The sequence below is a fragment of the Cyprinus carpio genome, chromosome A14 (assembly GCF_018340385.1).
Source record: "Cyprinus carpio isolate SPL01 chromosome A14, ASM1834038v1, whole genome shotgun sequence".
Lineage (NCBI taxonomy): Eukaryota > Metazoa > Chordata > Actinopteri > Cypriniformes > Cyprinidae > Cyprinus > Cyprinus carpio.
Window position 1 is genome coordinate 697725 of NC_056585.1, and position 23583 is coordinate 721307.

The window sequence follows — 23583 nt, forward strand, 5'->3', positions numbered from 1 at the left end:
CTTAAGCAACTTTAAATATAATATGCATGCACAATAAACTATTGTAAAATTTATTTATAGCTCTCGACAGGAAGGTTTTTGCAGGTTTTAATAAAATGTAAATTAATAACATTCATAATAAGTATATTTCCAGTACGCACCTCAGGCTTGCACAGTATCGTCAACTCACTCATCAGAATCTTCGGTATTCCTCGGCAAACTTCGCCACGGCTCATTCGGTTCTTGTTGAGTCCTTGGTAATCCTCAGTAAATTCCACAGTTGTTTGAACCAGCTCAATCAGTTCTTTTTGGGTTGTACATGCTACTTCGGCTGTGCGTCCTGCGCCATCAACCCGGAACTAAAGTTCGATTCAGTTCGATTTGTGAACCGGCTTGACTCGTTACTTCCTGAGAACCGGCTCAAAAGAATGATTCGTTCAAGAACTGAACATCACTACCAATCATTGTGTTCTTGTTTGCAATGGTTACCGCCAAAGAAACACGTGCAGCCATCATCACTTTGCATCAAAATGGCCTCGCATGCAAGGAAATTGCTACAAAGAATATCACATCTGAAAGAACCATTTACCGGATCATCAAGAACTTCAAGGAGAGAAGTTCGACTGCAGTGAAGAAGTCTTCAGGACGTCCCAGAGTGTCCAGCAAGCGCCAGGACCATCTCCTCCTGAGGTGTAAGCTACGGAATCATGTCTCCAGAGATGCAGAGCTTGCTCAGGAATGGCAGCAGGTTGGTGTGAGAGCATCTGCACACACAGTGAGGCCAAGACTTTTGGACAACGACCTGGTGTCAAGAAGGGCATTAAAGAAGCCACTTCTCTTCAAGAAAAACATCAAGGATAGACTGAAATGCTGCAGAAAGTACAAGGATTGGACAGCAGACGACTGGTGCAAAGACATTTCTCTGATGATGCACCATCATGACTGTTTGGGAAATCTGGAAAATCGATTGTCCAGAGAAGAAAAGGTGAACGCTACCATGAGTCCTGTGACGTGCTAACACTGAAGCATCCTGAGACCATCCATTTGTGGGGTTGCTTTTCAACCAAGCGAGTGGGCTCGCTCATAATTCTGCCCAAAAGCACTGCCAGGAATAAAGAATGGTATCAAAACGTCCTGCAAGAGCGACCTTCTTCCAACGATCCATGAGCAATTTGGTGATCCGTGCATTTTTCAACATGATGGAGCACCATGTCACAAAGTAAGAGTGATGAAGAAGTGGCTCGAAGATCATTACATTGAAATTTTAGATCCATGGCCAGGCAACTCCCCGGATCTCAATCCCATAGGGAACCTCAGGTCAGTCCTTAAAAGGTGAGTGGACCAGCAGAAGCCCACAAATTGTGATCAGCTCTGAGAACTAATAAGGCAAGAATGGATCACCATCAGTCAGGATTTGGCCCAGTAGCTAATAACCAGCATGTCAGAGCGAATTGCACAGGTTATGAAGAACAAGGCTCAACCCTGTGAATATTGACTCATTTATATATATATATATATATATATATATATATATATATATATATATATATATATATATATATATATATATATATATATATATATATATAGCCAAAAAGAAAAAAAAAATCTTTAAAACTTATATTATATGCTTATTGTTTTTCAGTATACCATAGAAACGTGGAAAAATAATCTACAAACACCGAAGCAGGAAACTTTGCAAAATACCAATTTTATGTCACTGCTAAAACTTCGGGCCATGACTGTGTATATATATATATATATATATATATATATATATATATATATATATATATATATATATATATATATACTGTATAAACATTTCTCATTTACTTGATGTACAAAACTAAAACTGAAATAACAAATAATTGAAATTGCAAAAACACACAACAAACTTACTAAACTCTCTCTCTCTCTCTCTCTCTCTCTCTCTCTCTATATATATATATATATATATATATACTTTAAAATGTATTTGTAAAAGTTTCATAAGAATTTAAGACTATACAGTTTAGTACTCATTATACAAGGATATATGAATGGCAGATTATCCCGTCATGAATTCCAGCGATGGTGGTAATAAAAGATGATAATTCTTGCTCTGTGTACTGTAGTCGTGGTCTTGTCGAGCTTGAGCATCTGTGCCTGAGACTTAGCCGGTGTAGAGGTCAAAGGGAATCAGAGGATGAATGTCAATGTGCCTTTCTCCCACAGCAGGAAGTACTTAAGTCTCTCTTCAGTTTCCAAAGAAACAGCAGTTCTTGTTTTATGCAGTGCTGGCATGAAGCTGCAACCCTAATTAGTTTCTCCCCTAAAAATTGTTATGGCACCCAAAAAAAAAAAAAAAAAAAGAAGTATTTTTAGCATTTTTTTCTTCCTAATCTTAAATCTGATTTGAGCTAGTGCATAGAATCCAAAGGATGCAAAAGCAACTGCTACGGCTGCAGGCTGGAAAACTGAGGAAGGTCTCATTAGTCTTTGCAGGTTAAATGACACGGGACATTTCACCAATTGCAGAATGTATCACACATGCTCTAATGCCTGCAGAAACATTTAGTTTGCGTCTGTGAAGAATTAGAGACATTTAGCAAATCCAGTTGAACAAAGAGCCTCATAATGCTTCCATATGCAGCCATATGGAGAGCATTAACTCTATACGGCAGAAAGTCGTTTTGATTAATTTTATGTGTTTTCGGAGGTTAACCTTCATGGTAAATGACCAGGGGTAGCCAGCTCCACAAACATCCATAAAATTGTGACACTGTTTTTCCAGCACCTTTACCAAGCATTTGGATCACAACAGTCGTCCCACCTGTGTCACGAGTACAGCAGTCTTCTGTCTACAGGTATAATCTACTTTTCATTAAGAGCCCCACTGGCCTGCTGATAGGAGCAGGTGTATGTGTGGGTTTATCTGTATGGTTATGCGAGTGGAAACGTGTACAAGCATAATCATACGTGAAGGTTTCAGACTGGCGGCCTGTAAAGGTGGGGTTGCCGTACCTGGCGTGCAATATGGGCACTTGGCTTTACCTGCTGTTAGAAGCAATTTGCGCTCCCTGAAATCAAGTGTCGAAGAACGTTGGCTAATATGATTTTAATCCTCTTTGACCTTAAAAAACCAGCAGGGTCTTGGTTTTGATGAAGTAATACAAAAGACCCCATTGTTTCTGAGTCAGAGGAGACACAGCTGATCCTCCATATGTAGGTGTCTGATATCCAAAAAACTCTTAGATGTTGGAAACCTACATATGAAAAATGTCCCTATCTGTCGAATATGGAAGTCAGTGGGACCTGAAATTAGTTGGTTAGCAAAATATCTTCTTTTGTGTTCCACAGATGAAAGTGAGTCATACAGGGGTTAGTTTCCCAAAAAGCATCATTAGATAACTATGGTTGCAACTTCCATTGAACTCTATTGATAACGACGGAACTTGCAACCACAGTTACTTTTGGAAAATGCACCCCAGATTTGGAGCATGAGGGGGAGGAAATAATGATTAATGTAACGATTAAATAATGAAATTTCAGTTTTGGGTGGACTATAGGCCTACCATTTAGAGACAGACAAATATGCATAGTTTAGGGCAAACATATTCAAGCAAGTAATATATTTACGCTTATAATAGCCTAGTTATATACTTATTATAGTTCTTCATTATTAGCACCACCTGCAGTATCCTAACTATGATTTATTAGGGAAAACTATAGTTACCATGGTAATTTCAGCTAGGCTACGTATGATCTCTGTCGGCCTCCAGTGTTTCGGAAACGTCATTACAGCACTTGAACCTCGCGACTTGCCGTAGTTTAAACATTAATCACATGTATGAGTTGTCAGAAGGAAGCAGGGGGCAAGGAAGTCGACCGGAAGTTGAAGTCGGCCGCGTGCCGCCATCTTGTAGCAGAACTTCACTTGCGTTAGCATCCCATTGACTCCCATTCATTTTTGCGTCACTTTGACAGAGAATAACTTTACATCTGAGTCGTTTAAAAGACTCCATTTGTCCATTATTTATTTCTAAAGATACACGACAATGTATAAAGGGCTCCATTACCTTCTATGTTACATTATGCCCCGTAGAAACAGTTTTTGTAAAAAATAGGCTAACGATTGCGTCATAACCACTCGACTCTCTGTCGCACAGTAGAGAAATTACCGTACAGACAGGAGGAGAAGCTCGCAGGCAATCGGGGAGACGTCAAGAGATATGGCGTAACTGGCGTTACACTTTTAAAATACTATACAAAATAATTAATCAGAATACTTACTCCTGCTCACTCACGCCAAAGAACTCCCCGCTCAAGCTCGCCGTCTCTGCAAGAATAACGATGGCAGTTTGCACGCACAGCTACTAGAAGATTTACATCTGTCAGACAGGTTGCTGACGTCATCAAGCTTAGTTTGGAGTCTGCGCGTCAGAAACGGAAGTTCTAAAAATCGCTAAAAACGGGCTTCACTTGTCTCAATTGAGTTCCAATGGGGTCGCTGTGTCCATTTCTTTTACTGTCTATGGAAGGAAGACACAATAGAGGATTTTAGGCCGGAGCTGAGAATGCGAGCCATGGGCGATGAATGATGCCAGCGAAGTGTCCGCAGGTGACTCACCTGCGCGAACCGGCCGCGTGCTCGCGCTTTAACAAGTCATGCAGAATAAATTCGTCGCGTGCAGAGCAGTGCCCAAAGAAGCAGGATACGGATCCGGAATGGAAGAGTAGCTGATCCATACACCTGATCCGTGCTTGCCATGGGGAACTGCTGGGCTCAATGTTTTGGGCTCTTTAGGAGGGAAGCAAACAGGATACAGAGAGGAGGAGGGTGAGTCATTCATGAGGCTTGTTATCGAAGATGAATTTTTAAAAATGGTATCTGTGATCTTTGACAGCAAGATTCGCCGGCTGTCAGGTGCATTGCTTTGGAAAACAATCGAACAGCCGGTGAGTTTAAATCGCTGGACCGTTTTAAAAGGGTTGACTCAACACTATTAATACAACTTTGCAGTTACATTAAATGCGCAGATTTTGAGTAAGTAGAATGCAAGTGATAGCAGCTCCATTACATTAGTGATGTTCATTACGTGAACGAATCGTTCTTTTTGAAACGGTTCTTTTTTAACGATTCACTTGATTCAATGTGTGTGTAAAATCGCTTGACTCTTTGGAAGAACAGCGACTCCTATTGTGATTAAAGTTTGTAATTACACACATTTACTTATTACAACATTCACTGAATACATAAAAATAACATAAACACAGGAACCTTTTAATTTTACACTTTTGAGCGATGATTCGAATCCATTTTTTAAACGGTCTGACTCGATTGAATGATTCAGACTTATCAATGCTACTCTAGCTTCCGCATTAGTTGATGTCTGATCTCAGGACCCCGCCCAGAGTCCTCTTGTGAATCCGCCCTGAGACTTCATTCTGTGTCATCGTTTGCAATTTATTTATAATCGAAATCTTATATTATAAAATAGTACAGTACGTATTTTATACCCACTATTTTTTTAATATATAGTTTTTTTTATTTTTTTATTTATATACACACACACACACACACACACACACACACAATATATAATCTATTAATAAATTCTGCCAGGAAAGTGCTACCTCTCATATAGCCTGCCTGCCCTGATGGCTGGTTACTGCTTGTTTTGTCAATAGGTCAAAATACTTCAAAAGCAGCACCGCTGGGGAACACTATACCATTGAGGTACAGTCATCATAATTTAAAACTGAAGATTAGATATAAAATATTCTCCACTGTGTACATTTTGAGTGACTTCTATGCATTCTTTTACAGTTTGAGAACCTTGTTGAGAGCGATGAGGTAAAGGCACACTTACAGTACCACACTCACACAATTTTACAATATACCACTTTTGCTTAGACGTCAACACTTTGTCTTCTTTTTCAGGGTGAGAGCTCACAAAGCTGCTCCAGGTCTGATACTATTTAATCTTGACTCTTTTATTGGTATTTTAGAGTTGGGTCACTAAAAGTCTTATTATCTCTTGATTTGAGGGCAGTGACATCAATTTTTCAGTTGAGGACAGTGACAAATTTTAAACTGTTTATGAATAGTGTGATGGATATTGTGCACAAAAAATGCAGGAACTTCTTTCTAATATATCCATTTGCATATTTGTCTGTATCTAAATGCCACTTAAAGGTATAGTCCACCCAAAAATGAAATTTCAATCATCATTTACTCCCACTCATGTCGTTCCAAACCTGTATGACTTTTTCCTGTGGAACACAATTGAAGATATTTATGTAACCAAATGATTTGGGTTTCCATTGGACTTCCATAGTATGGACAAAAATACAATGGAAATCGAAGAGACCCAAAACTGTTTGGTTACCTTCTTCAAAATATTATCTTTTGTGTTGAGCAGAAAAAAATTAATTCATACAAATTTGGAACAACATGATATGATATTTTTGGTTCACTAAACCTTTTAAATGAGCTATGGATATTCACTGATGGCTGACCTGTAATGGTCAGCTCTTGGCCTGGATAAGTTGTAAAGTGGAACAGTTAGTCAAAACTAGCCATTAAAGTTAGGACTGTAATTACGGTAGTCACATTCTTCTCAGATCAGTGCATCACATAGCATGAGGTCAGATAGATTTTGATTGGTTGATGGAGACTCTGAACTCAATTCTCTCTCCCGTCATTGCTTCAGACCCATCAGTGAAGAGGAGATTGGTCACTTGAAGGAGCAGTGCTATGCTGCCATCTCAGACAAACAGGTGCTGATCGACGAAAAGCTGAATGCAGAGGTACAGCAGGTCATCATATGTGCCAAACATGTGTTTGTAAAGTAAAATGGATCAATGTCATGTGACGATTAAATAGTCAAGTTCAAAACATGTTGCCATAAAACAATGTTTACTTTTAAGTTAGAGCTTACGTTAAGTTTATGCTTTCATTTGTTTTCCATTGCTTTGGTTTTTCACCCCGCTTTTGTTTCTGAGTTTAGTTAACTTTTCCTTTCTGTTGTGATTTCTGCCCAGTTATTGGCAGAAGAGGAGAAGTTAAGGCTAGAAGAGGAGGCTGTTTTTGCAGCTCAGCGTGAGGCAGCGCGGCTCGCTATGGAACGAAAGCTAAAGGAGGTGAGGCGTTCGTACTGAGCACGCCCAGCCCTTCTCTTAACCCCGCCCATTAACCTCCAGCCACACCCCTTTTCATTTATGATGTGCCTTCAGCTCTATGTAATTTATATGTAACAAATTCTGATTTTTACATGAATAGTTTCTTGAGTTTGTAAGTTATTTTTTTTTTATCAAAATTTTTTTTTTTTTTTTTTTTTTAATTATATTTTTTAATAATTAGACTCATCTTTGAAATGTACTTTATATATATTGGGACATGCAGTGAATAGTTATAAACAGGATTGAAGGCACTTAATGTTGGTCCATCGTCAAATATTGATCAACGTCTTGTGAATAAACTCAGCACCTAATGCAGATAAAAACTAAAATTGATTTGCTTCCAAGAAAACCTCCACCTAAAAACTAACTATCCTAAACAACACGTCTCTTATATCCTCCTGTTTTATTAGCATTTTTCTTTTTAATTTGCCCCTCATGTTCTCTGTTCATTTTTATTTCCTGTTATGTTGTTTTCTACCATGATTTGTATGTTTGACCATCTGCTAATATTGCATGTGGTGTCTGTTTCCCAGTAGGGCACTAAACCTTGGCACAAACAGTTAGAATTAATTTTAGCAATACAATTTTTTTTTTTTTTTTGAAAATCAGACTGATACCACAACACTTTGTGAAACATTAGTAGAAGTGAATCAGTTGTCATTCTTGAAATGTTGTTTTTTTCAGGGGAAGCAGCCACAAAGGACCAAACCCAGATCAGACCCAAAGAGCAGTGACCCTCGGCACAAAACGTAAGTTCATTCTGCTCTGAAATTAATGTGAAAAATATTCACTGACTCCAAAAAAGTTTTTGAACATTTAAGTGTCATTGCATTAGAAGCAAAATAATAAACCAGGTGTCATGTGCGAAAAAATGCAGTTATACTTTACTTCAGAAATAACATCCTTTTATTTGAGCTATTTTTCAATTCAAATTTTTCCAGTTGGTTGAAGGTGGTTTACTGTGTGACCTGAGTTCTTAAAAGGATACTCCACCCCAAAATGAAAATTTTGTCATTAATCCCTTACCCCCATGTCGTTCCAAACCCTTAAAAGCTCTGTTCATCTTCGGAACACAATTTAAGATATTTTGGATGAAAACTGGGAGGCCTGTGACTGTCCCATAGACTGCCAAGTAAATAACAGTGTCAAGGTCCATAAAAGGTATGAAAGTCGTCATCAGGAAACTCCATCTGCCATCAGACGTGCAATCTGTGTTATATGAAGCAACGGGAACACTTTTTGTAAGCGAAGAAAACAAAATTAACGACTTTACTCAACAATTAATTTGTCAACGGTCTCCTCTGTGTCTCTCCATATCACCGTATGCTGCATATGCTCTTCTGTGTCATCCACGCCACAAGGATGCACTGTTTCTACATGTATTTTGCTTTGATTTGAAAGAAAACAGCGCATTCTTGTGGCGCGGATGACACAGAAGAGCATACACAGCATACGGTGATATGGAGAGACACAGAGGAGACCGTTGACAAAGGAATTGTTGAAGAAAGATGTTATTTTTGTTTTTTTTTTGCTTACAAAAAGTGTTCCCGTCGCTTCATATAACCCAGATTGCACGTCTGATAGCAGAAAGAGTATTCTGATGATGACTTTCATACCTTTTATAGACCTTGACAGTGTATTTTACTTGGCAGTCCATGATAAAAAAACATTCATCCCGGTTTTCATCAAAAATATCTTAAATTGTGTTCTGAAGACGAACTGCACTTTTATGGGTTTGGAACGACATGGGGGAAAGTGACTAATGACAAAATTTTCATTTTGGGGTGGAGTATCCCTTTAGGATGTTCAAGCAGAATAGTTAATAGTATATATTAACATTCTTATTGTATTTATTATAGCACCTTTTTAATAGTATTATATTATCTTACTTGATAGTGATTTTTAATTGTGGTTGTCTTTAAAAAAAACCTACTAATAATAAATCCAGTTTTGCTGTTTCTTGTTTGTAGGGATGCACAAATGATTTTTGTAGCAAAAAAGTGTACTAGTGGTTCTTTTCTTGTGGTGTTTTTTTTAATTGTCAGGAACTGATCAAATCTCAGTGACCAGAACGAACAGTTTTACTGTAGGAAGAGGTTCACATTAAGGCTGTCACGCTGTCCACAATCTCTCTAAATGCAGCTATGGTGATAAAAGCAGTGTGTTGCAGACAGATGATGTAACTGTGTGTGTGTTTCTGCAGCAAAGTGTCAGATGCAGAGTTTGAGGTGTACCTGCAGAGTGTGAAGGCTCAATCTGAAGCCTTTCGCTGTAACAGTAAGTTCCCATTAACACATTTCAATTCCAATACTACAGAATACTATTGATGACATGTTTATAATAAAACAATATTAATCTCTAAATGCTAAAATCTACCCCCCCACCCCCTTATTTTTTTCTTTTTTCTGTGTGTTAAGGACTCAGTTCTGAAACGAATGTGGTGACCCCAAACACAGAGAGCAGCTGGGACTTCACCAGTAAGACTGACGCCACTCTGGACCTGGAATGGGAGGATGAGGAGGGTGAGTGACTTCACTGAACTTCCCAAACACTTGCTTCCTGCATTCAGTAATCATTTATTATACAAATTATGCTGGAGTCAAGTCACAACATGCCAGTTAGAGTTGGCCTTTAAATGCCGCATCCAAGTCAGGTCTGGCTAGACATTTGTTTTCAGCATTTCAGTAACACTTTGCATTATGTTTTTACTTAAGATTGGTTAACTACATTACATGAACAGCACCTCTGCAAATTTATTAATCTTAGTTCATGCTAGTTTTAGTTATTATAGTTTGCTAAAACTAAAAGTAAAACCATAGAAAAAAAAAATATTGGTTACTGGAATAAAAAAAAACAAAACATTAATTTCTCATTTTTGTTTATTTTAACATTATATATATATGTGTGTGTGTGTGTGTGTGTGTGTGTGTTGAAAGACAAATAATAAAAATGCCAAGAAGACATCCAAATTAATACAACTTAACTAAAATTAAAGTTAAAACAAAATCTAAAAATAATATCTAATTCAAAATATGAACGAAGTCTATAATAGTATATCAGTGATGCAAAAAAAATAAATAAAAAATAATCATTTGTGTCTTATACTATCAATGCAATGTGAACAAACAAGGAAAATGGTCTATTTTACCTCATCAAACCTTAACAAACATTTTATTTGACAATAACAATAATTTTTGTAAAAATGTATTGCTCATTGTTAGTTATCTATTGTATTAAATGTTACAAATGAGACATTGTGAAGATTTCAGATGTTCTCAAAGTTCTCAGACATTTTTGTACAGAAAAAAACTTTGTGGTTTGTAGTTTTTGATTATATAAAACAATAAAATTCAAAAAATATTATTACAACTTACAAGAACTATTATCTATTGTATTACATTTTAAAGTGTAATTTATTCCTGTGATGCAAAGCTTAAATTTTAGCATCATCACTCCAGTGTCACATGCACCTTCAGAAATTATTCTCATATGTAATTCATAATTGTTAAATTTATTTAAAACTTTTGACCAGAAGTGAATTAGCAGAGTAAATACAGTTAACGTAATTCATAATACAATGATTAATATGTGGCATTATACAGGAATTATCCGGATGGGTCCTGCATGGGAGCGTTCCAAAACAGAGGAGGACATTTTACGGGCATCACTTCGTCCCGGCGGGAAACAGCTGGACAGTGGCCCCACCTCCGCATCTGAGGACTCTAATGCTTTGGAGTGGGAGAATGACTTTGTAAGTGCACATCCTGAGGACAGTGGTGACCATGCCGACGAGGACTTTGATGGATTTGTTAATCCAGTACTGGACACGCCCACTGAGGAGGCGGGGCATAAGGCCAGCTCTGACGAACAAGAGAGATAGTCTACAGCAAAAAGACAGTGAGACTACAGTAACTTCAAATGCCCTCATTCAGATTCAGTGTGATATGATTGCAGACGGTCCCTTAAACCTAATAAAACTAAACCCATAATTCTCAGTGTAGGAGAAAATACAAGGAACTGAAATGCTTTATATCATTTCTGTATTTCAGTATTGGGTGAATATCATGAAAATCTGAGTCATGATCTACCCCCACCCCCCCCCCCCCCCCCCCAAAAAAAAAAAAAAGTTTTTATTTATTTATTGCAAAAAATTGCAAAAAAAGCAATACAATACATTTAAGCATGATATTTCTCAATACAAAGGGACAGTTCACCCAAAAATTATTTACTGACCCTCAAATTGTAACAAACGTGTATGAGTTTCTTCCTTCTGTTTAACAAAAAAAAAAAAAGATATTTTGAAGAACTGTAACTAGTCAGTTGCTGGTAGCCATTCACTTCCAGTGTTTCTTACAGGTTTGGAACGACATGAGGGTAAGTAAATAATGACAAAAGTTCTTCTTTGGGTGCACTATCCCTCTGGGACTATTTAAATAAAGGGATAAGCTCAGTGGTCACAGCAAAAAAATAAAATAATAAATGAAAAATACTTAAATCTTAATGGGACTAGCAAAAGGCTTCATTTTCTTTATGTAAAATCTCATTTCTTTTGGGATGTAATATGACCTGGTCATGTTCTTGATAGATTTCACGAGATTCACTCCATTAGGTCACAGATTCATTAGGATTTGTGTTCCACAGGTTAATTTGCTCCTGTTTTGAATCATTAGATTCATCTTTAATTTATTTATATTTTGGTAACTGGGTTGAGTTTTTAAATTAAACTCTGGAAATGTTTTAATACTTCATCTGATAAAATGTTTTACTTTAGCCTTATTTCAGAGGTATTCATTGGGGCGACTGAATCAAGAGCAATTTTAGAAGATGAGAAAAAGTTTCTTGTAATCCATGATGTTTTCCAGACCCATCATAAGTTTTTATTTGTATGTTTATTTTTAAGTCATATCAGTCAGACCATCTCTTCTTATTTAACGTATGTGACTGTCAGGGAATGAGTCAATTGACAGTTTTAAGGAAAATAAATAATTTCTAAAAATGTATTGCCTCAAGGGGGACAAAAAATGTATGGAAACACATTTAAGTTCCATAACTGATTTTTAATTTGTCACTGTTTGTCTGCCTTTATGAGTCTGTGGGTCCAAGGGTTTGTGGTGGACACTTCTTGGAAACAGCTAGTGAAAACAGCCTGTTTTTCACATCGCAACTTCTTTTTTGGACAAAATGGATCTTAGAGAGGAAAAATACTTATGAAACACAAAAACTTCATATGCTGCCTCTGGTTTTTGATAATGCGGATGTTTCTGAATGAATTCATGTCTTAATATGTCTAGAAAATGAACAGTCATTTGATTTGCATATCCTCCTAATGTTTGAGGAACATGTCCAGGTTGCATTTCAAAAAGAGTATTATAGAAAATGAAGCATATTTTGGGATATATATATATATATATATATATATATCTATAGATATATATATCTATATACTTTTTTTATTTTATTTTTTAGCTTTGATCGTGACTATTTTCATGAAAATTAAGCACATTTTGACTACAAATGATCATTACTGTATTACCAAAACATCTTATAGTTTCTCACATTTAGTCACAATGGTGACCTTTTTCTTTTCTTTCCTTTTTTTTAATATATATATATTTTGGGGTTAAATACGACCCAGGGATGTTTGTGTGATGTTTACCCAACAAGCATAATTACATGTAAGCTTAAGGCTTAAATTTGTTACAGCGGTCATCAGTTGGTCGGGAATTGCTTTTATGTCAGTCTCTGGATGCTCATAAAATTGACTCATCTGCATCTTGTTTCTTCTGTCTGCCATAATGAACAAGCTCTTCCACTGACCTACATATTTCCCTCAAATTGGAGTCTGAATTCTACCTGCTTTTAATTGAATGCTGATCTGTATATAATGGATTGTAAAGCAGACACTAAAGGCCTTTAAGAGCAGTGGAGACTTGTGTGTGACGAGGCCGAGGTTTGTATAGTAGTGTTGTATAGAACATCAGTACATAAGAGCTTCTGTACATAACAATCATGTCACATTACTTTCTTATTCTACCAGCACACCTTAAACGAGATGTATTCATGTCATCTGAATGTAAAGTATGTGTGATTAATGCAGGGTTTGATTATTTCTCTCTCTCTTTTTTTTTCCCCCTTGTCTTTTGAGTTTGTTGATCACATAACTTGTCCTGTTTGAAGAGTTTGGGAGCACATATGCATAGATATACAAATGTTTGTCCACTGGTCGGAGTTAAATGGGACCATGTGATTGTAAATAGCATCATGTATAGCTATTGTGTGCAATGATGACATTTGTTTTTGGTGGCAGATCTAAATTACTGCAGGGTCAGTAGCTTAACAGATTCCCAAATGAAAATTTGGGACTATTGACCCTATTACCTGGCCTTTTTTTTTTTTTTTTAATAATAAAGCAAGTGTGTTGTGTGAATGAAATATTAATGGATGTTCTCAATTTAAGGAAAATAACAAGGATTAAGCCAATGCTGGCCAAGAAAGGGCTTGGAACTTTTCAAAAGTGGTTTCCCAACTCTTTAACAGATAGGGCTGTGTTTGAACAATTTAATTTTCTGAGTGTTTGTGAAAAAACCTATCAAATTTCAGATAAAAACTGAATGTAACTACAGTTTTCATAATTCCAGTCTTCGTTTCGTCTACCCTACCGTTGGATCTGACTGCTACTAAACAAATAATGTCACTATACCCCATCTGTTAATGAATTGATGTATTGATATGCTGGTCTGTTTAGTTTTGGGTCCAGGGACAGTATTCTCTCATATATTCTCTATACTCTCTCATATTGCATAGAGCATGGCACACATTGTAAGATAATCGGCCTGATTTTCAGCCGAATTGTCCTCTTCCGACAATCCTACTGTAGGTAAAGTCCAGAGTAACTTGATATTTCTACATATTATATTATTTGATTTGGGGTGAACTATCTCTTTCGATGGGCATATTATTATTATTATTAACGTTTTTTTTTTTTGGAAAGTATTGCCACCATTGTTTACACTAAAGTCATGTTTGACCACACAAAATTTCCCGTGTTCACAATCAGGAGTCGGGTTGTGTATGAATGGAATCAGTTAGTGTGTGGTATGCTGTCTTGGTTACTCCACACTAGAGGAACAAAACTGTTAAAATATGATTTCTTTTTAAAAATTTTATGTGTGTGGTCTCTCACATCGTCAATATATTAAAAAAATATATATATTCCTATTCCTTTTGCACCATACTTAGGTTCTTGGCAGAAATATTTTTTTACCTTGACCTCTGATTGATTTCTATCATAAAATGAAAAGTAGTAGGCATCTTCAAAATATCTCTGAATTTCTGAACAGAGGCATTTCTACAGTGTGAAGGCGCGACACTTTACTGTAATGGCACAAATTAATCTGCAGGTGGCGATGTAGTTTCACGAATCAAATCAATGAATCAAACACCTGCAGATCTCTGTACACCCCTAGTGTTATATGGAATACAACTAATGAAAATAATAATAATGAATAATCAAATGATTTATTATATCATATAGTTCAGTTAACAAAAAAAAAAAACAAAAAAAAAATAAACATGCATTTATTTTTAAGATTATGCTTCAATTTTAGTATCTATTTATATCTTCGTGTAAATTAATTACACTGCCGTTAATGCTCTTATTCGATCAATAGTGTCATTGGTGGTACTAATGAAATGAAACACAACATCCGTTACCGTAACATATTTTATGATCTGTTATTTATTTAATCTAAATTAAAGTGTAAAAGCTCTCAGATTAGTGCTTGTGGAGGAAAAGTACATTTAGAGATAAAAAAAAATAATTGTTATGCTTTGTCTTATTTCCTGCTGTTGAAAATGACAACATGATTGTTCATAGTGGTGTGATGAACTACAAGGAATTGTTGAATGAAGGCATTCAGTTGCCTTGGCTGGTGACTTTTGACATCTTTTGTTGATCCTGGATCAACATTACTGTCCAAAAATATAGACCTAACCCTATCCCTACCCCTAAACCTTACCCTACCCATAATTTATTCCTAAAATCAGAGAGAAATGATAGGTGAATAACAAGGGTGTAGAAGCATCTAACCCTGATTGTAAACCTAAAACTGCATTTCCTGAAAACTTATCCCTCGATTCTGATTGGTTGATTGGAATGTTGTTCCAGGATCAACAAGGATGTTGATCCAGGAACATGTTGTACTTGATGAAATCACGTTCACCATTGTGGAAGACTACAAATTGTTAATAGTACCAGTTCACTAAAAATAAAAAATCTTGCCATTCAGACAACATTTACTCACCATTTTTTCAATTCCAAACGATCATAACATTTTCTTCAGTCATCATGAATGAGTCAGAAAGATAGTTTGGGAAAGATTTTCAACAAACAACAACCGAAATTTTTTAACTTCAACAACTTGCTGTTGTCTTAACTTCTCTTTCTCTCTTCAATTTAGTTCTCTCATGGTTAAGATTCCTGCTATTGTTTATTTATATATCAGTGGTGTGTGCGGTGGTTGTTCTACAATGAGGAGGCAAAAAGTTCAGCTATTTCATGTTTTTCATGCCATTTTAAGTCTTATTTGAAGTCCTTATATCTAAGTATGGTTTGTTGTTTACGTTTTCAAAATTGAATCTTCCCGTTATATTGTTCATTCAGACCCGATTCACAAACGTGCACAATCTCAAGAGGCGGGTGGGATTTATAGCAGAACATCACAGCTAATATAACCAGTCAGATCTAATCTGTTAAGTCCATGAGGACCGTAGGGTGTACACAGTTGTAATTTTAGCTTTCAGAAGGGTGCTCGCGAGCGTCCCCTTTGCGGCCACCTATGCAACCTTCGATGCGCACTTCTGCCGAGGGCCTGCACTGAGGCGAGCTCCGCAGTAGACTTCTACCCGACAGTCAAAGCGGCACGAGGCAATAATACAAAAATCAGTTTGGACATTGCAGCAGTGCTCACTTCAATAAATTGCACAGCCCTATACTAGATGAGTTCTTGAGGTCTCGCATTGAAATGTGAATGGTTTTAGGACATCTTCTGGGAAGCTGATTCAAAATGTGGGCCGCATATTATAACTAAAAAAGCGAATCCCCCCCTTGTTTTGTGTGTGAAACCTGGGTATTTCTAAACTGACTGAATCACAGATGATCTGAGTGGTCTGTTTAGGTTTATATTCAGTGAACATATCGCTATTAATTTAGTTCCCTAGGTCAAGGTGAGTGATATTATAAACGAGTTTGTTGGGGGGAGTATAAAGTAGTACTTTTAAAATCAATCTCACACTAAATATAAATGGAAAGCCTAGTGTTTGTGTACGGAACTTGAGGACTGGTTTGCGTTTGTGTGTATATGTCTCAGATTTGACTGTTGTGCTCGTCAGAATCCCTGGCAGGAGCAAGCGTCTGGATGATGAGCCAGCAGTTAATGGTCTTTTTGAGGTCTCTTGCGACATGCCGAGTGAGAGGGACCACCACTTACGATAGGTCCACCCACCTGCTGGTGCTATAACAGGCATGAAGAAGGTTCTCCAAGTCTTATTGACTGGAAAAACGAAACATGCTTAGTCTTGCAAATGTTATTTGATGATAGTATGTTGATTTAGTTACTGCTTGGACATTTGACTACTGAACAATAATTGTCTGTCTCCAGACATCAAAGCCAAGATTCCTAACTGTGATTTTTTAGTTTGTTATTTGTACTTGAGTTGGAGCAATAGAAAAGCCTAAACAAGAGAGAGAGGTGCAAGAATGAGCCTTATGGGACCTCCGCATGTCAAGGACGTCCACTTAGACTTATGTCTCTCCTATTACTCACATATTTAACCGCCCCCTTCCTAAGTATGACCTGAAACATTTTTGATTACTCCCAGAAAGCCCAACCCAGTTTTCCAGTCTCTCTCTAGTATAGGTTATGATTGATCGACAGTGTCAAACGCAGCACTGAGATAAAGTAAGCACAGCACTGCTAATTTTGCCAGATATCAGAAATTAGCGAATATCATTTATTTATCTTAATTGATGCTGTCTCTGTGCTGTGATGCAGTCTGAAACCAGATTGAAAATTGTGCTAGGGGATCCATTTGAAGTTTAGGAGTATTTGTTCAGCTGATTAAAGACTACCTTTTTCTATAATCTGTGCCTATAAAACGGAAGATTTAATATTGGTCTATAGTTTGCTCAATATGGGTGTTATCAAGTTTGCTCCTCTTTTGACAGAAAGCCTCAACCTGAACGATGCTCCTTTTCCACAGGTGCCAGTCTAAATGCTTTTAAATCAAAAGGATGCTTTCTTTTTTACACTCCTGCAGAACGTTTCATAGACGAAGACGTTTTTGCAACCCATACAAGTCGGGCATTGAGCGCAGCCTTCTGGCTGGACACAAACACGTAGCTCCCAGCAGCAAGCTAGGGTTTTGTTTTTTTTGTTTTTGTTTTACATTGGACCTACTAGCCAGCCATCTGCAGTTGCTAAAACCAGCTTCAAAAAGAAAACAAAGTCTGAATCTCGGTAATTTGAGGGGGGGAGCTGATGACAGAATGTCAGGAGGCCAGTTTAAAATCCTCCATCTGAAGGAGCTACTTTTCACAGTCTACAGCTGCATCATTATACTAGGAGACTTTTTGCACCCATTTCAAGCCTGTGGCTGTGATGATCAATATGTCTATATATAGATATATATATTATGTGGTGTGTGTGTGTGGTGTGTTGGTGGTGTGTGGTGTGTGTGTGTTGTGTGGGCGTGCGCAAAACCAGTAATTTAACTTTTTTACAAAAAAACGATTACACAGTTACCATTTATATATGGATTTAGCAGACACCATATTTTCCACAATATTTTACATTTTAAGACTAGAAGATTATTTTTCCACAAGCTACCTCATATTTTTGTAGCACGCACACCCTGCACTGAGATGCTACTAATACTTTAGTATCACTCATATGTGGGAAATGCATCCATCTGCCGCCGTATGTTATCTGTTGACCTTATGTAAAGATCACACCCCTTAGGTATGGTTGCGATGTCCGAAAGCCATGGAGCCACTAAAGCCCACACATACACTTGGGGCTCCATCAAAAACAATTGCAGAGCAAAGGAGGAAACTGAAAATGTGTTCACAAGTCCACCACGGTAATTCTACTCGCCAGTCTGGTAAATGTTTTGCGTCAGGTACAAAAATGTGCAGATTCGAACATTATTAACTTTGTCCAGAGAATCGCCTTCCAGTCCAACTCCCAACAAAGGGTCAGTTGCTTTCCCACAATGCAGGCCACCTGCACTGGTTTAGCTTTTGACTTAGATCCAGTAGGATATGGCACTGTGAGGGTGTGGGTTGAGTGCACAGCATTATTCAAGACTGAGAGAATTCAAAGATGAAGGGCCATGACATGATAGCTAAATAATATAACAGACTGCTGAAAGTCAAGAGCCTTATTTTTCCAAATCCCAAGAGACAGTGAAATGGTTCAGACAGACTCTCTCTCTCTCTCAGGGTCTGAAGGTGAGAAAAAGAAGGAAACATCCTGCAGTACAGTCACCATAAGCATTAAACATTGTTTTTATATTTATGAAGTTCAAGGCGCATGCCATCAGCAGTCAGATTCTCATTTCTAGAGTACCTGTGGGAGTTTTCTGGCCTCCGAATCACACAGTCCAGGCATTATAGATTTCAGGGCAGAAATATAAGCAGAAATACAGTAAGAGCAGTATGGTAGTATGCTGCACCAGAGAGAGTTATTTGTGATATCCAGGAGAGCGTGATCACCCTCTCAATTGGTTGATTGCTCTAGTTTTTTCCTCCCCACTCCTGCACCAATCAGAGCAGTTGACGTATTCATTGATCACATCTGCTCTTTAACGGAGGGTATAAAGCTCCAGTGGTGGATCAGCGATTAGGAGACTGATAAAATTCTGCCCTGTCCACACTGAGACACGTTTTGCTGTATACGCATAACTGTTTGTTATCATATAGGCATTTTCGTCCACACCCGATCCCGGCATTTTGGGAGAGTGAAACCGATATTTTTTTAGAACCGGGTTCCAGAGTGGATAAATTTGAAAATACCGCCTTTGTGTTTTCGTGTGTGTAGTAGATGTCCCAAAAGGTGGACCCCTTAGAAAAGGTTTTGGAGGCGGGGGGAAAAAGTTAAGTAAACAGAGGATAGCGCATCAAGCTGTTGGTGTGTCATTGATTACTATTAAATGGTGTCAGAAGATTTCATAATGTGATAAATGGACACTGTGAATACACGTCCGAGACTCATCTGACGAATGAGAAATGTTTATCGGCTAGCAACGAACTTCATATTGTTTACATCATGTCTGAGAATGAAACACCAGCACGCGCACACCACGGAGAGTTTTTCATATCAGTGCTCCTGACAAATTTGACTGTGCTGATGGCAAAGAGTGGCAAAAAAAAATGAATCAGACATTTCCAAAGATACGTCTCGCGTCTGGACTTGAACAAAAGAGATGACAAATTCCAGGTCAATACTTTTATTTACTTTATGGGTGATGGAAGCGGAGGATATTTTTTCGAATGCTTCCACTTTAACTGCAGAGGAAACAGCTCAGCTACACTGCAGTTGAAAACTGTTTTTAAATAACCATTTGAGGGAAAAAACATACCCGGTCATTTTTGAGAGAGCCAAGTTTAATATGTGCAAACAAGAACCTGGCGAGTCAGCTGATAGCTTTATAACGGCCATCCATAAGCTTGCAGAACATTGTAATTTTTGGACCTTTAAAAGACAAATTAATACTTGGTCACATTGTTGTGGGAATAAGAGACATGTCACTTTCAGAAAAACTCCAGCTGGACTCAGACTTGACGTAAAGCAGAGCTGTCAGTCAGGTGAAACAGAACGAGATGGTAAAACAGCAGCAAAGCTAGTTATATGTGGGGCAGTTCTTCACAGACTGATGAGAATTGATGGAATCAAGAAGAAAAACTGGAAGTTACGGGGCCCAATAATAAACAGCTACTAGTGGCAGGACAGGTAACGTGTGGCAAATTGGAAAGCAAAGACCTCTCAAACTATTTTTTGTAATTGATTCATTTTTTCCAGACCCCTATTGGGCCTGCCAGCTATTGAGGGCATTACAGCTGTGTTGAAACGGATTTGATGCCAGTTGAAGTAACTGAAGAAAAGGTATAAAAAAGAATTTCCAAAAAAGTATTTACTGGACTGGGAAAACTAGAAGTAAACTACTGCATTCGCTTGCCATACTACTGCCATACGCAGTCACAACCCCCTCACAGAGTGCCTATTCCTTTGGAAAAACAAAATTAAGGAGGAGTTAGAGCGTATGGGAAGAATGGGGTGATATCAAGGATAGACCAACCGACGGAATGGTGTGCCGGCGGTGCCAGTTTTAAAAACAAAAATAAAAAAAATTAATAACATCCGATTAAACAACAAAGCTAAATTAGGCAGTATGCAGAGAACAGCATATATTACCTTCTGTAGAGCAGTCATTGGCCCAGCTGAATGGTGAAACAATTTTTACCAAGCTAGATGCACGGTCCCGGCTTTGGCAGATACCACTGGCGAAAGAGTGCAGAGAACTCACAACATTTATTACACCATTTGGCCAATTCTTTTGTAACGTCCTATGCTTCAGCATCAACTCAGGTCTAGAACACTTCCAGGAGACGCATGTCTCAGCTCCTAGATGGAATAAACAGGAGTAATCTGCCATGCTGATGATGTGCTAGTTTGTGTTAAGGATAAAGTTCAACATGACGAGTGACTAACTGAAGTTCTGTTTAGATTTTAGAAAACAGGCTTAACTCTGAACGACTCTGCTCCTTCGCACAGTCTGAAGTTTTGTTTGTGGGCCACAAATTAAGTGCAAAAGGAATAGCACCAGATCCAGAAAAGGTCAGGGCTATTGTAGAGATGCCTGCACTCCAAACTGCGGCAGATATGAGACATTTCCTGGGCATGGCCACATATATGAGCAAGTTCATTCCTCGTTTCACTGATGATTCAAAACCACTGCGTGATCTACTAGACAAGCAGAATGACTGGACTTGGGGCAGTGTGCAGCAAGCAGCTTTTGAAAAGATCAAATCTGACTTGGCATCAACCCAGGTATTAGCACACGAGTGCAAAGCCTGATTCAAAAACAAAAGTGTCCACAGATGCATCCTCATTTGGATTAGGAGCCGTCCTTAGCCAAATGCAGAATGAGAAAGAATGGCGACAAGTGGCTTTTATTTCACGATCCCTGTTCTGAGACAGAACAGAGATATGCTCAAGTAGAAAAGGAGGCTTTGGCAGTAACATGGGCTTGTGAAAGACCTCAGCTCATACCTGATCAGCCTTCATTTTACTATAGAGACAGACCACAAACCATTGTTGGCCCTTTTGGGGATGAAGGCATTGGATGACTTGCCCCCCAGGATTCAAAGATTCCGTCTAAGACTCCTGAGATATACATACAACATAGTGCATGTTCCAGGCAAGTCATTAATCACTGCAGACACACTGTCAAGAGCCCCTATAGTAAGAGAACTGTCAAGTGAAGAAAAGGAACTGGAAAAAGAAGCACAAGTGTTTGTGGATGCAGTACAAACATCACTGCTTACCAGCATTATAATCAAAGTTATAACAAATAGCAGATGCGCAGCAACATGACAGGATCTGGAGGGAGCTGATGAAGCGATGCAAAATAGGCTGGCCAAGACAGGAGGAGCTAAAAAAATGTTAACCCGGGCTGCATGAGGGACATATGTGAATATCCAAGTATATGAGCTCGAGCACAGCAGTCAGTGAGGTGGTTGGGCCTATGCAGTCAAATTGCAAAAAAATGGTTGCGCAATGTGAGACATGTTTTGAGACATCAACCCCAGCACACTGAACCTATGATACCATCCCCGTTACCCGGACTGCCCTGGCAAAAACTGGGGGCTGATCTTTTCTTCCAGAAAGGTAAGACCTACCTTCTAGTCGTCGACTACTTCTCAAGGTACATTAAAATCGAAAAGATCGATTTTACACCGATAAGTGAAACACTGAAAACACTAACAGAAACACTGATAAGGTGATAATGGCCCACAATTAGCATCTGCTGAGTTTTCATCCTTACGGCAGATTATGATTTAATTCATATAACCAGCAGCCCATATTTCAGCCAAAGCAATGGGGAGGCAGAGGGGGCCATGAAAACAATTAAGACTTTGCTTCAAAAAAATCCTGATCTTATATAACCTGCACTGTTGGCCTACAGGGTCACACCGCTGCTACACGGACCCTCACCCACTGAAATGTTAATGAGCCGGAAATTAAGATCTCCATTATCACAGGCAAAATCGCAACTCAAACCACGATGGCCCGACAGGGCGAGTATTCAGAGAAAAGGATGAACAGCTGAAATGACACAAAACACTGAACTTTAAACAAGAGACACAGAGCTAGCTGTGAGGCCTGAGTTAAAACCAGGACAAGCAGTATGGATCTCTAAATCACAACAACCAGCAACAGAGCTTGGCAAAGCAAATACACTAAGGTCCTAAATAGTTCAGACAGGAACAGTGCAACCAAGGAGAAACAAAGCCCACCTTCATCCTCAACCAGAGCACTCTGTACAAGCACTAGAGACCCCAGGGACCCAGAGGGTATCTACAGTGGTTCAACAAGAGCCTTTGGTTGAAATACCAGAAACTGTGGTGTATAGGAGAGAAGCAGAAGTGGAGCAGGTGCCTGAAACAGCAAGAACAGAGAGGGCACATACTGAAAAAGAAAGAGAGCCTCCAAGAAGACAAGTGAAGCCACCAAAGTGGCTTAGAGACTATGTTGTTCATTGAGTTAAGCATTATAAAAAATAGAAATATGTTCTTTTATTCTAGAATGTTATAATATGTTTGTTCACTTGTTCTAAGGAAATATGGTTACAGAGATGTTCAAAAGTTAATGTTGGCCTCTAAGGAGGGGAGATGTAGTAGATGTCCCAAAAGGTAACCTGTAGAAAGGTTGTGGAGGCGGGAGGGGGGGGGGACAAGTTAAGTAAACAGAGTCTATCGCATCAAGCTGTTTTAACTTTGTGTCGTTGATTACTATTACAGTGTGGACAGCGAATCCGTATATTTTCTGAAACGATGATGTCATCAGCCCACACCTCTCCCCTATTGAGACACAGCTACATCATGTTACAGCAAACAAAAACATGAACAAACAATGAACATTAGTCCATTTTATTAACTGACATTAACACTGATTAATAAATGTACAGTATTGTGCCATGTTCGTTTGTATACCACGCGTAAGGTTTACACGCATAGTCCAAGTCTTCTTCTCTGTGTTTTAGTGCCATCTCTGTGGGCAGATTTACAGTGCCACATGCTGGTCTGGCATGTAATACTACATCATTTTGTGGCTTCGTGTGGGACGCAGATATTTCTTGAGATAAGGTGAAAAAAAA

At 38.3% G+C, this 23583-nt stretch overlaps 1 protein-coding gene across 2 annotated transcripts; it reads left to right on the forward strand.

Moving 5' to 3' along the window:
* Window positions 1-4502: 4502 nt before the first annotated feature.
* Window positions 4503-11243, forward strand: LOC109101625 (AP-1 complex-associated regulatory protein-like). 2 transcript variants are annotated; one of them, XM_042769671.1, is made up of 10 exons: window positions 4503-4801; window positions 5653-5701; window positions 5792-5818; window positions 5906-5931; window positions 6678-6774; window positions 7009-7107; window positions 7831-7895; window positions 9350-9423; window positions 9564-9668; window positions 10749-11243. In XM_042769671.1, the coding sequence occupies exons 1-10, from the start codon at window positions 4731-4733 to the stop codon at window positions 11024-11026; spliced, it is 891 nt and encodes a 296-aa protein (XP_042625605.1). In that variant the 5' UTR covers window positions 4503-4730; the 3' UTR covers window positions 11027-11243. The 2 variants fall into 2 exon arrangements, with proteins under 2 accessions (XP_042625605.1, XP_042625606.1); XM_042769672.1 differs by lacking the exon at window positions 7009-7107.
* The last annotated feature ends 12340 nt before the right edge of the window (window positions 11244-23583 follow it).

What these genes read in the sequence shown, in the direction of transcription:
- LOC109101625 (XM_042769671.1), top strand. Translation starts at nt 4,731, where the DNA reads ATGGGGAACTGCTGGGCTCAATGTTTTGGGCTCTTTAGGAGGGAAGCA. An exon ending in AGCTCACAAAGCTGCTCCAG is followed by an intron (nt 5,932 to 6,677) that starts GTCTGATACTAT and finishes TCATTGCTTCAG; the next exon opens with ACCCATCAGTGAAGAGGAGA. An exon ending in AGTGACCCTCGGCACAAAAC is followed by an intron (nt 7,896 to 9,349) that starts GTAAGTTCATTC and finishes GTGTTTCTGCAG; the next exon opens with CAAAGTGTCAGATGCAGAGT.